Below are 13176 nucleotides of genomic sequence, written 5' to 3'. Positions count from 1 at the left end.
GAACATCGTATTACTAATTACTAGTGCATTATTGTAGCGGAGCTGAATACCGTCTCCATTCACCTTGCAATGTGTGTGAATCATGTGCTGCGGATGCAAAAATAGTTCTCACTGACACTATTTTAGAAATATATTTGTTATTGAAAAAAAAAGAAAGAAGACTTTATGATTGCGGAAAAAATAAACTAAGCATACGCAAATGAATTTGCATGCGCGCTTGACTAGATGAGACGCTTTTCTTCCGAAGACACTATTATTTGGCGTAACACCAGAAGTGGGTTTACTAGGGGACGCTTTCGTAAGGATCTGTCGAGGCTTGTCCACACGTGCTCATCAATGGGGTTCATGTCCAGTGACTGGACAGGCCATGACAGTTGTGAAGCCATGATTCTCTTTCTTATCTTTGCTGTACTTAACAGTCCCAGCTGACGGGCTGCAAAGGAACAGTAACTTCTGCCCGGTACAGCAACGTTCTCAAGAGGGGCTCTGCCTGTCTATGCCATGGTCATCTATCCAAAGAGGGCTGCATTTTAAAGGAAGCTGGTGCCCCAGTTTACACCGCCCCTGCAACCAAAGATAAATGGTCATGGCATCATTCACAACTCTGCCATCATATAGCCTGGCCAGTCTCCTGGCATGAACCTCATTGAGCAATCGACCAATCCCCGCGAAATCCTCCCAGTATACCCACTTCCCGAGACACCCTACAGATTCTGTGCCAGGAATGGGCTGCAATCAGTGATGCCAAGTCTCACGAGAAAACAAAGCGGCACTGCCTTTCAAAACAACCCAAAAACAAGCGCAACCCATGTTAGAGTATGGGTGTTTATGCACATTTCAACCCGCGACTCTCAAATTCCAACCGCCTCTCAAAAATCAAGCCCAGTTCCGTTTATATAAGCGGATTTGGCAACCGTGGCTGCAATCCCGCAGACCAGGATTGTTGTAAACACAAAAATTAAGGATTCAAAGTATTAATCCCACTCATTTGCCTGTGCTGTATGGCTCCGAATAGCGCGTTATTCCTTCTTCAAACAGAACTGAATAAAGACCCAATTTGTTTCTGTTTGGTCCTTATAATCTGATGTAACTGTCAAGCATAGACTATCTGAACACACATACAATTCAGTACAAAAGAACACATATAAAACTCTACACCAAATGAAATGTCCACGTGTTCAATTCTCCAATACACTACATTCCCCAGAATGCATTATGTACTGTGACACAAATGTTCCGTTTATTAATAATAATAATAATAATAATAAAAATTAAGTTATATTAATGCGTTTTTGGATATGGGGTTTGTGAGGTGGAATCCTGAATTTTAAAAAAATAATAATTATAATAAATATAATTTTTTTTGTATATATAAACACTTAATCTAGTGAGGTAAAATAAATGACCTCACATACACAAAATAATAATAAGAAAAAAAAAATGAAGCACGACTTTCTCACGTGGTACGTTCCCGCCGTTCCGTTCGCGTTTACTTATCTCTCCGAAGTTTCTTCGCTCTTTTCACCCACGTCCAAACAGGAGCTGGCTTCGTGATTCTTGTGGGAGGTATACTGTTTGTTTTTTCAAAGTACATGCTTTTTCACTGCTTAAATTAGTACTTCGTTTTAGTTAGTTTTTGTCACACAACATAATACATGACACATTATGTTAAGATATGTAATGTAATGGATGGTTTGCTTAAAATATATTATGTGACCATTTAGGACCCAAATAACTGAAGCAAAATGTATGTAAGCCTTTCCTTTTTAATGCAAATAAGTTAACTAATGAAAAACATTAAATGTTCATTTGCATGAGACAGCAAGGTGATTTTGCATACATTTGTTGATTAAATTTAAGCAAAGCTAATCGTCTTATAATACGGAGACAGGTTCGACAGAGTATGCTGTGTGGAGTATGTCCGTATTAACGCACCATAGACTAATACCAAATTATTTAATACAAAGTCATTGGTGATGATGGAAGTTGATCTTTGAGACCCACTTGTGTGTTTTTTTTTTTTTTTTTTTTTTTAGTTTGTTTTAACTATTGCAACATTAGTTGGCGAAATTAGTTGTACAACATTAGTTAGCCCGCACATTGAGTCGTGTGTAAATCTTTGGACATTGTGAAAATCTAGTCTCTCTGCTGACATACTGTACAATTGAGTGAGAGTTGTGTTACAACTTTTGTTTGTAATGTTTGGCGGACGATTGTGCTGTACTTGCCCCAGTCAGGCCCGCTCATTTTGGAAACTTTTCTGGTCACGTTGTCTCCCTGATAATTCATGCATTGTGAAAATCGTATTTACATTTAAATATCACAATTGTTTTGATCAAATTGCCTGTGATGTTTTGATTGCAAGTTTAAGTATTTTGTGTGTGTGTATTAAACCTGCAGAAACCTCCTGAGGTCACCCACCCACCAGTTTAAATGGAATACTGGACACGAACCTGTGTTTAATGTACTGTTTTACAGTTACAACAGGTCCATCCTCTCTAAGCCTCAAAGAAAACCTAGAATTCAGAAAAAATGGCAGATGAAGACTGGGACGATGAAGTTGGAACATCGAGTGCTCCTTCGTTTTTCCCAAACAAAAATATAATGGTAAGGCAGTAAACTACAGTAGATCTGTACATAATTCCGGAGCACAGAGAGCCAAAACAGGATTTTGAAGTTGCCTTTAAACTGAAGGAAATTAACACGCGAATTGAGCGCTAAACCTTTGCTAAATTGATTCTGGTGATTTTAATTATCTCGAGGCAGCATGACAATACAATAATAGCTTTTAAACTAGCCGGGTCCACACCTGAACGATCAGTTGCGCAACCCAATCGCTTCCGAAATCGCGCAACTGGGTTACAAGCAATTGCTTTGTCCACATCTGACAGGGTTTTTTTTTTTTTAAATTTTTTATTCCATCTACAAGGTGAAGTAGTTTTTTTTTTTTTGGTTTTGACAACTAAGTTGACACTTTTTTTTTTTTGTCCCTCGTCTACAAGTTTCAATTGTATTTATTTTTTGACAACAGAGGTGACACTTTTTTTGGTCAGGTCGTAATGTAACTAACGAGGAAGAGTTTGGCGCTTGTTATTTTTTCAACTGTTGTTTGAAATGTCATATTCCCTAAAGAAAAAAAAACAAAGCCACGTAAAAGCTGGACGAAACCGTTACATTCTACTGCCGACATTTTTTAAATTAGCCCTTCTTTATGACAGGATATGCAAGCCGTGCAGTCAGCATTATAAGAACCAATCAGCGTTCACAAATTGCCACGTGATCGCCTATGTCTACAGAAGTCGCTCGGGGGGTTGATTGGAAAGTAGAGCCCGGCTCCACTTCAACAACTGGTTGCAGGAACGTACACATAAGCGACTTGGTTGCATGCAACTGATAGCTCAGGTGTGGACCAAGCTTAACAAATTAAATAAGTACCATCAATATGTATTTATTTTGTTAATAGTTTAAAGTTTATTTATAATTTATAATAGTATATCGCCTTTTCCCGCTCAAATCATTAATACTAATCAGCTGTTCACTATTCCTGACAGCAGACAGCGTGAACACCTGATCAGTGTTATTTAATTGGAGAGTCAGTATAAATTAGGGCTATATTACTAATTAACAGGATATAAAGAGCAACTTTTAAATATTGATAACTGAAATACTAATTTTACAAAAAGTATCTTGAATAAACCTACACACATGTTTATTAGAGATGCTTTTTTATTTTGTAAGATTTGTATTATCACAATGATTCGGCTAATTAAGAAGTTTAAGGGCAACTTAAAAACCCTGTCCTGTCCTAAAGTGTAATGAAATTATAGCGGCAGGTGGCAGCCCTAGTGAGCTTCCAAATACCAATACAGGGCAACAAGAGCAAGGCCAAACTTATTAGTAACTATTTATTTATTCAGAAATGCTGTGTTTTTTTTTGTGTGTCAACCAGCAGCCTAGATGGCTCCAGACTAACTTTTTGCCTTAGGAGCCAGTGGCCAAATCCAATTGCTGGGTGCCATTTTTTTTTTTAATTGTCCAGTTGTAATATGGGAAATAGCTTGCTGCAGCTCACATGCTCTGTTAGTGGAGTCCTGGTCTGAGAGCATGTGCAGTCAGCTCTTATGTGTTGTTGTTTTTTTTGTTTTTTTTTCTGTACATGTAAACCATTTATTGCTTCAATAAAAAAAAACAAGGTTAAGTTTCAGTGAGTTTGTTCTGTTTCGATATTAAATACACCACAGAAAACACAGTATCATATATGTTAGATATTTCCAAACCATTCTTCTCCATTGTCACAATCTGAAAGCTAAGTTTAATGAGTGGCAGTTTTTCTACTGCAATCAAGTAAGCTGCAGTACATTTCATTTTTAATTGTCTAAATGTTTCCTAATTACTCCCATGTATTTATATGCATTCTGTCACCTTAAATTGGTCATTTTGAGAAATAAACTTGGTTTTCCCAGCAGCAGCTGACCCCTGCATCAGTACAAAACTGAAGTCAAGAGATATATCAGCTGCTCATGTAACTAGGTCAATTAAATCATCCTGAAGGTAATGTAACCGAATCTATCGGGGTGAATGCGGCTGCTCAAGAAGATGCAGTGAACGATAAAAAAAATCTGTTCGTGTTCATTCAAAACTTTACGTAGGCATTGAGTGGCGAAAGACAACATTGTTTTGTTGTAGTTCACAAAGAAAACTCTTTTCAGCTTGATAACGGTAACCTTTTCACTTCCTTTTTTTATTTTTTTTTATATTGACTTTTGCTGAGTTCCAGCCCTTTTATTATAATTCTTTTAACTTCATTTCGTTAATGGCACATGTCCACCACACAAACCTTAAGTGTATTTTAGTTTTTCTGCTGTTCTAAATCTCTTGAATGCAGGGTTTTGTTGTAAGCTATATTTTTAGTCAACAGTACTCGCACACCTTTGGTCACCATCACAACTGCTGCATGAAGCTGGGGTCATCGTATTGTGCTAGTGTTAATACAGCACCTCTGGACTTCCAGGCATTTGCATTCTATCAGATTATCGTCCCTCTTGCTCTTCAGTCAAATATGTAACTGCTTGCTTTTACTTCACAGGACAACTTTGGCAAGAAAGAAGATTTCAAAAGCAATACGTTTACTGCAGGTAGGAAAAATATGAGGGGAGGGGGGGGAGAAAGAGTATCAGAATGTGGGGCTGTATTAAGGTATCTGTATCCACAGGCGTGTGCAATTTTTGAAAAACTTCTTGTCCAATGGACAAAATGCTAGAAAAAAACTACTTGTCCTTAATCTATTTGCCCCCTCCCCCTCCCCATCGCACAAAACACACACACAAAAATTAGAATATAACTTGTAGGATTTGGGAATCCTACAAGTTATGAATAAATTAAGTAACATACTAACAGTACAACTATAATAAGCAATACTAGGGAGTTACTGAAATTCTAAAAAAAAGCTTCTGCCTGTTTTGTTTTTTTTCCACACTTTCTCTATAAGCTGAATTCAATTCCTGATGTACAGGTGTTTTAGTTTGTTGCATCACAAATACAAAACCTGCTGCTGCTTTGTAGAATTTTTTTTTCGTAATGTTTGTTTTGTATCTGCTGAACCCCAGATTTTTAGAGGACTTGTGCATAACCTGTCAATGTTTTCGGTATTTTCTACTGTTCTACCAAAATGTACGCAATGAAATTCTACAAAGACAAAATGGTGTTTTTCTTTGTTTATTTCTATTATATACTTTTTGTTGTTTTAACTACAACATTTTACAGCTATTTTTTGTCATCTAACTGGAACACTGGTGATTCTGTTTTCAACCCTGATGGCTTTTTTATTTTTTTGGGGAGGGCAACATTCTTTCCCTACACTACTCTCTGAAATAAATACATTAATTAATACATAAACACATTGCCATGAGATTTACAGTGTTATTTTGAAATAAAATGTTGTACAGTGATCTCATAAGCATTTAATTTCTGTCATTTATAAATCTGTCAATCTTCATGTTTTAACAGTTTCACAAATCAATGGATTGTGCATGTCCAATACATAACTAATATCGCTTCTGTTCAAATATAATAAAGATAATTTTTTATGGAGCGTTTTAAATTGAAAATAAATAAGTATGTGGTAAATGGCAAATTAGGTAAGCAACACTAAAATTGAAAAAAAAAAAATCCTTACATTTTTTTGCCAGGGAAAGTGTTTTGAAATGCTTCCAAACAGAAAACTTGACTTGTTTAAAAAATAAAAAAAATACCCAACAGGTACACGCTTGACCACAAAGGAGACTCAAATAAGTTACACGACACAATTTTGTTCTAATCTGCTAATACCTTGGAGACCTATGGGTGTTTTTTTTATTACTTTACTTAACTTTACTAGATTGCTGCATTTAAATATCATGTATTAAGAAATCAGCATCACTTATTTGCCAACTTACAAAAAAATGTAAAGAATACCTTGAGTTTAAAAGATTAGCCCTGTGCCATGCCAGAGGCGCTCTTGCAGCCATTTATTGGTTTCTTAGTAATCAATGGAAGATCGCCTTTTTCTACAGCTAGCCAATCGGAAGTGAACACTTTTTAAAATGTTTGTGTGTAGGTGCTAAACTTCCACAATTCAGTTTTCAGAAACTTGCGTGGCTCTCTAGAAATATACTGTAGTATTTTTCTAGAAACAGAATGAACATAGGAAAAATGAATACATAAAAACTATTTGTCCAACAGGCAAAGTATAACCCAACCCGGGCGTGTGTTTCAGTACAGAGCAGTGGCTGCCTACCTTCAGAAGACATTTTACACTAAACCGTTTCCTATTGTAAGTGACTGCAGCAGCAGTTGCATAGTTCACCACCTAGACTCTGTAGGTCGCTTTGGATACAAGCGTCTGCTAAGTGACTAATTAATTCATAACTGCAACTCTTGTTGTCCTGGGCGTCGGGCGATACGAATTGCACACCCCTGATCTTGTGGATGTAGGTAATGATGTACTGATGCATTATGCATGTGTTCAGCAAAATGCAAAGTAGTGCATTTGGCTGCTTAAATTCAGTGAATTTGTGCATCTTAAGTTGGGTGGGGGGTGTAGGGGTGGAGAACCCTCCCTCTGTTGTGCATTTAAATCATGGTCCTAACCTATGTCAACTAACATTTTCCCCACATTTCATTTGTACATAACAGATTGTACTTTGGCTTTCATGGTTACACGTTTGTAAGTGTGCACACAAACTGCCACTCTGCCTCTTCTAGCGGAGGCTCCTTTCAGGGCCTTTCCTGTATGTTACTGTGGCAGGGCAGAGGAAAAGCCCTGCCATAATTAGAGGGGGCAGGGCAAAGTCCAGCTGATAAAATGTGGTGTTTGTTTGGCACGGGTGAATGTATTCTGATTTAAAATGTATTGTTTAAGTTTATTTAAACAGAGGATGTTGTATGATTTTAAATGAATTTTGTGTTTTGTTTAAATGTGGTCTGGCAGAGGCGGTGTTAGCAGCTCGTCTCTGCTGTATAACTGTCGGCCATACAAACAAAAACTTGCGCGGAATGTGACCTTCTCTGGGTTGGGTTGATTTAATTTATTGTTAATTTGGAGATGGTCACATGTATAAAAACCCAGCAGCTTTGCTGGTTGGGGTGGTTGTTAACAAACTATTCCATCAGAGGTGCCGTTGCAACAAATGATTCTTTGTGCTTTTTGTTTTGTTCAGATTAACAAATATTATAGACTGCTCAGGATCTTTCAGCCAATTGGAGCATACTTTTCACCTTCTGTATTCCATGGCTTATCACGGAGAAACCCTATTCGTGACATCAACCCTGCATCTTCCAGTTTTTACTGTGCTATATTCTTCATATCAACACATCTGCTTTAAAAAAAAAAAAAAAAAAAAAAAAAAAAAATTAAATTCCATTCAACTGCAAAGTCCAATTAGTAACTTGTTGATATTATCGTCATCAATTTTTTCAATTAAATTGACAGTAGACTAAATACAGGTTGGTAATGAGTATAAAACAAATATCGCAGTGTTTTTCTCTTGCATATTAATAATAAAGCCGTATATCATAGATTTATAGGACTGTCTGTATGGGTTATATCAGCACTCAAAGCACGGTAAACAGTCCTTAACTATTCAGCCCCGGTCTGTTCAGTTTTACTCGTACCAATATTAGCCACATACACACGTTTGCCGTCCTATAACGCAGCATCTGCAGAACTGATTATCAGATTGGGATGAAGCTCATACCAGTTCATGAGGTGTTCTATTTGTGCATGTTTTTGTGGATTGTGATTTGGAAAGGCTACAATGTCTTGGGAACTGTTCATCTACACTTGTTAACTTTAGCAAGTTGGATGTTATGGAGTAATGGTACAAATATATTCAATGAAAGCAATGTCTTGATGAAAGGAGAGACTTTAAATACTTTTTTCATTTTGCTTGGACTCGCTGGGTGTAACTATTCTAGGTTAACCACAATGTGTCATGGGTGTAGCATTAATGCTTTTATATGGCCACTGTTCTCTAGGAGGATTTTCATCCTATGGACAGCCTTTTAAACCACAGGGAGCCGCATTTCATCGGATGCAGTCATATAATGACGGCTGGTGTACTTCAGTTGCGCAGCAGCAGCACCAAGATGGCAAGTGACTGCATGACCGTGCTGTGTGTGGGTTCTGTGAGATGTGAAACATTTTGTATCGCATATGTTTTTAGTTTTAATAAATATTTGGACATGCACTGGGGCTGGGCTAAGATGCATGCCGTAATGTGTACCATGTTTGGCAGTTCTACTTGAATTCAAGGTCATAAAGGGTATACTTATTTTTTTATGTTGTATGTTGTCACAGATGGCGACTGGCTGCAGTATGGGATTTAGAAATAAGGGTGTTTTGGAAAACAGCTAGAATTGAGGTGTACTTCTAGAGAATATTTGACTGCATATACAATATCTTGTGTGTGGTCTTCCTGAGTGGTGGCTTATGGTTACTGTGTCTTTTCAATCAAGTACAAATCGCCTCCTCTTCCCTCGTCTTCACCCTTCCTATACGTAGTATTGAACTCATTCCGTCTATATATATATATATATATATATATATATATATATATATATATATATATATATATATATATATACTCACACACACAAATGCCTTTGTTTTTTGCAGGTAATGAAAATAGTTCCTGGAACAATAACAATGAAAAAAGTAGTGGCTTTGGAAGAAGAGGTGGCTTTGGGAATCAAAGAGGTAAGAAGTATAAAGACTGATTTAGCAAATGGGGCTGGTTGCATATTGAGCAATTTATAAAAACATGCTATGCCAATGCGGACCATATACCATGCATTGTTAATATGTTAAGATGCAAGGACATTTAACCCTGCCCATATTTTTCTGAACCCCGCCTCTCCTGTATTCATGGCATGTATTTACGTGATATTAACCCTTTGCAGTCCATTTATTAACTGCGCGTCAGGCACGCCAGGTCTAATTAATTTTCACACGCGCAGTTAATTTTATACGCGCTGTTTAAAAGTGTTTTTTTTCACAGTCAAACGGGTTTAAATGGCCCTGCATATCAACAAAGCACTCACTAGGCATCTCCAGCCCCGCCCCACCCTTTCGTTTGCTATAGTGTTCAGCTATGTAAGAAATAAATAATAATAATAGTCGTACATACCGATCGATCATCTCCGGATTACTAGTTTTATCACCAAACTCCTCAATAATGCGATCCAAGTCATTATTTTATTACTATAACATCTGAAAAAAGCTCTGCAAATGTCCATGATAGTCTCTGTGCGCTGACGCACTCAGCCAGCTTGTTTACTATGAACGCCCCATTATCTGATACCTGATACCATGTATGACTATTCATGAGATACGCCTTTTTTTTTTTTTTTTTTTTTTTTTCCCCCCCGACTTATCTCGGCTCCTGTCGCTCCCACTCGGCAATTGAATGGTTTTCTCAGCTTTTTCCGGAGAAAAAACGACTAAACACCCGTTTATTGCGTTGCTATAATGATGTCGGACCCAGTCCGACAAAGGACCTGTGAGGAATAATTGCAATGTCGGACCCAGTCCGACAATGGACTGCAAAGGGTTAAAGATTGATATTTTTGTTAAATCTGTTTCTGTATTTGCACATCCATAATCCTACACTAGTTCTTAGACTGCCAGAAGTTGCCCCACTTGGTTTGAATGTAGTTTATGGTGGTGTCACTCTTGCATGTTATGAATTAAGAGTACGTGGAGAGGGTTTTTATCTACAGGGATGGAAATGCTGCTGGATGTTTTTGGTATTACTTGATTTTTTTTTCCTCCCCACAAGATGGCAGAGTAGAGGATTTGAAAAGTCCTCGATAGGTGATAATGGATGTCTTGTAAAATGTCTTTGGGTAACAGCAGAGGTCTCCAGATAACTTAAATGCATCCTTGTTGCTGTAGAAATGGATATACTATTTTGGTAAATCCTTTTTTGTGGTGTAATGCTGAAGCACAGAGAGATTGAGTGAAGATCTTGGCTTAAAACCTTGTTTCATGTGTCTCGGCTCAGCAGTTTAATGTCCCAGCCCAATAGAAAGCGTGTTTCCAGTCTGAATAAAGTCTTGGACAGGTTAACTGTAATCAAGCTTACCTGTAATCAAGTTGGACTTGAGTCAGTGCAAGTGTTGTAAGTCTAATATGGAAAAGAGGGATTGCTGATATACATTAATTAAATATATGCCCTACAATGTGTAAGGACCCCCCCCCCCCCCCCCAGGCCCTGTCGATCAGGTGTGTGTATTACGGAGTGAGACTTCTCTTGAGTTACTCTTGGTTCAAGTCATGTTAAATGCAGCATAATCAATGTATAGCTTGTTAAACAGCACGTATAATCTGAGCTGTTACTTGACTATAAATATAACTAGGCAGAATGCACCTGATCTCTTGACTAAATTAACATTGGGATTTCTCAATGCTTTCTCCATGCAGGCGCTGACTATCAAAATGGGGGAGGCAGTTTTGGAAACCGTGGTGGAGGTATGTTTACTGCCAGGTAGTAGTCAAATGCTGTCCCTGCCCCCCTCCACCACAAAGCATTCTCAATCTTTTTTTTTTTTTTTTTTTTTTTACTAGTAACTTTTGTTTTTTTAACCTATGGGACATATTCATGATACAGATCTTTCACATTTCCATTTGGTTTATAAACCATTTGTCTGATATGAAACATTTTTTGAATACTTTGAGGCATGTAATCCTAGTGCTATCTCTATCCTGGAAGCTCAAATTATTCTTGTATATTTTTTTTGTCTATAGCAGCACTCCGTAGTCTCACTCTATTGATCAATGCCGTCAATGAGGCGCAGCTTTTTGCTCCAGTTTCTGGGTAGAGGGTGGATCTCGGTAGTTGACCCTAACGACACAGGTGTACTCTCTCTCTAGTACAGTTATTGCAGCTGTGCGTCTGTGGGGTATAAGAAGTGTTTCATGTGTTTTTTGGCTGTAGGATTCAGGGGTGGTTCTTCCTTTGAATCGGGCGGTGGACGAGGCAGAGAAGGCGGCCGTGGGTTTGGAAGAGGGAGAGGAGGATTCCGGCAGGGTGAGTGACAGTAGAGTTTCAGTTATTTATTAGTGTTGGTTAAGTGTCAAATGGCAGAGGTACAAGCCTGCATGGATTTTTTTGGAGTTTTCCATTTTAACTACTTATTATTCGTGGACATACTGTATAAATATAACTCTTTTGAAGACTGGATGATCTATATAGGGATACTTGGTATATAAGTGTTGTAAGTGAGGTGCTACAGGTATATGCAGTGTATGTTTGCATACATTCCTGTGTATATGTGTTGTGTGGTTTTTATTATTATTATTATTTTTTTTTTAAAGATAATGGAGACAATGATTTTGGCAGCTCTGGTGGGTTTGGAGGCAGAAGAGGAGGATTTGGAAGTCGTTCAGGTTTGTTGTCTTGATCCTTGGACATGTTACTGACTGAACCTGTACGTTATGGTCAGGATTTTCAATTAGTTTTAAGGTATGTGGCTACTTCCAAGGTAGTAGGGGGCACTGGCCTCATTGTGGCACGTAGGGCCGATGGGGGAGTGTGGAGGGTGGTGTGTTGTGTGCATATGTATCGCTATCGTTTATTTTATATTGTTATAGTACGACAGATTTACTGAAAGATAATACCTGAAAATAATATTTAATAAAAAAGCTGGTGCAAATCCAGTATTAGGCGGTGGTTATTCTGAAAACCCTACGCGCTTTGAGAGAGGGTTCATCTTTTCTTTACTCTGGTTGCAGGTGATGACAGTGGTGAAGGAGGAGGACGAGGAAGATTTGGCCGGGGAGGATCTCGAGGTAACTCAATTTACATGTTTTAATAGGAGAATCAATCAGTTACGTCCGTTTGTACCGACTGCTCATCTTCATTGCAAGTTGTGTGTACTGATTAACACAGCAGTGCTCCTTGGAATATAATGGCAACTGTTTTTGTTTTTAGGAGGTTATAAAGGAAGGGATGAAGAAGTACTTTCTTCAGAAAAAGGTAGAGAGGGTCCATCTCAGATAATGCAGATGTTTTTTTTTTTTTGTGAATCATGAGTAAAACGTTGGGAATATAAAACATAATCCAAATAGACCGCAGCCATGTCAGTCGCTACACTAAGAATAAAAAAACACCACTAAAATCTCCGAGCATCCCAACAAAGCTAGCCGTGCTTCATGTATTTACTGTCCATTTATAGCCTGGCTCTGTTTTTCCTTTTGAGAACCCATGGCTAATGTGTTTGATTAATTTACTGTTGTAAAGTTACTTTTTTTTTTTATTTGTTTAGTCTTGTTGCCCGTTTACATTGCTCACCTGAGGTGTGATGTTTAAGTTTATTCCACTAGAAATAACCAAATTTTTTTTTTTTTTTTTAAGCTGTTTTTGGTAAACCTGAATGCAAACTTCTGAATAAACTTTAGTATTTTTTTACCAGCACCTTATAGGTCTGATAGAGAGGATGAAGGTGGTGAAAATGCAGGTATGTGTTGTCTGTAATGTATTAAGGTGTTACAATGATTAACAATAGTTTTGAATGGAATGATTTAATATAGAATATTTGAATAAGCTTTGAACAGTATTATTGTATTTGTTTATTAAGGTGCATACTAGTATTCTGATCTCTTTAGTCTGGTGTTTTGCCTTGCTTTAAAATTTCACA

General features: G+C 37.6%; 2 protein-coding genes across 5 annotated transcripts in view; one reads left to right on the top strand and one right to left on the bottom strand.

Moving 5' to 3' along the window:
• Positions 1–2518, bottom strand: part of LOC117963651 (neutral amino acid transporter 9-like) — a 21325-nt gene extending 18807 nt beyond the window's left edge. The window contains exon 1 of the mRNA XM_058990436.1: positions 2454–2518. The gene's annotated coding sequence lies outside the window, so the exon portion shown is untranslated. The remainder of the gene's footprint in view (positions 1–2453) is intronic.
• Positions 2485–13176, top strand: part of LOC117409552 (probable ATP-dependent RNA helicase DDX4) — a 24295-nt gene continuing 13603 nt past the window's right edge. Inside the window, exons 1-10 of one of the 4 annotated variants that reach the window (XM_058990412.1) lie at positions 2485–2607; positions 5087–5135; positions 8515–8628; positions 9155–9235; positions 10961–11008; positions 11475–11567; positions 11855–11926; positions 12272–12328; positions 12471–12515; positions 12952–12996. In XM_058990412.1, coding sequence (XP_058846395.1) covers positions 2533–2607; positions 5087–5135; positions 8515–8628; positions 9155–9235; positions 10961–11008; positions 11475–11567; positions 11855–11926; positions 12272–12328; positions 12471–12515; positions 12952–12996 — 679 coding nt within the window. In that variant the 5' untranslated portion in view covers positions 2485–2532. The remainder of the gene's footprint in view (positions 2608–5086; positions 5136–8514; positions 8629–9154; positions 9236–10960; positions 11009–11474; positions 11568–11854; positions 11927–12271; positions 12329–12470; positions 12516–12951; positions 12997–13176) is intronic. The other 3 variants (XM_058990425.1, XM_058990421.1, XM_058990426.1) reach the window with 3 other exon arrangements.

Source organism: Acipenser ruthenus, chromosome 2, assembly GCF_902713425.1.
Source record: "Acipenser ruthenus chromosome 2, fAciRut3.2 maternal haplotype, whole genome shotgun sequence".
Lineage (NCBI taxonomy): Eukaryota > Metazoa > Chordata > Actinopteri > Acipenseriformes > Acipenseridae > Acipenser > Acipenser ruthenus.
Note: the sequence above shows the minus strand (reverse complement) of the source record. Positions and strands in the feature narration are given on the sequence as shown.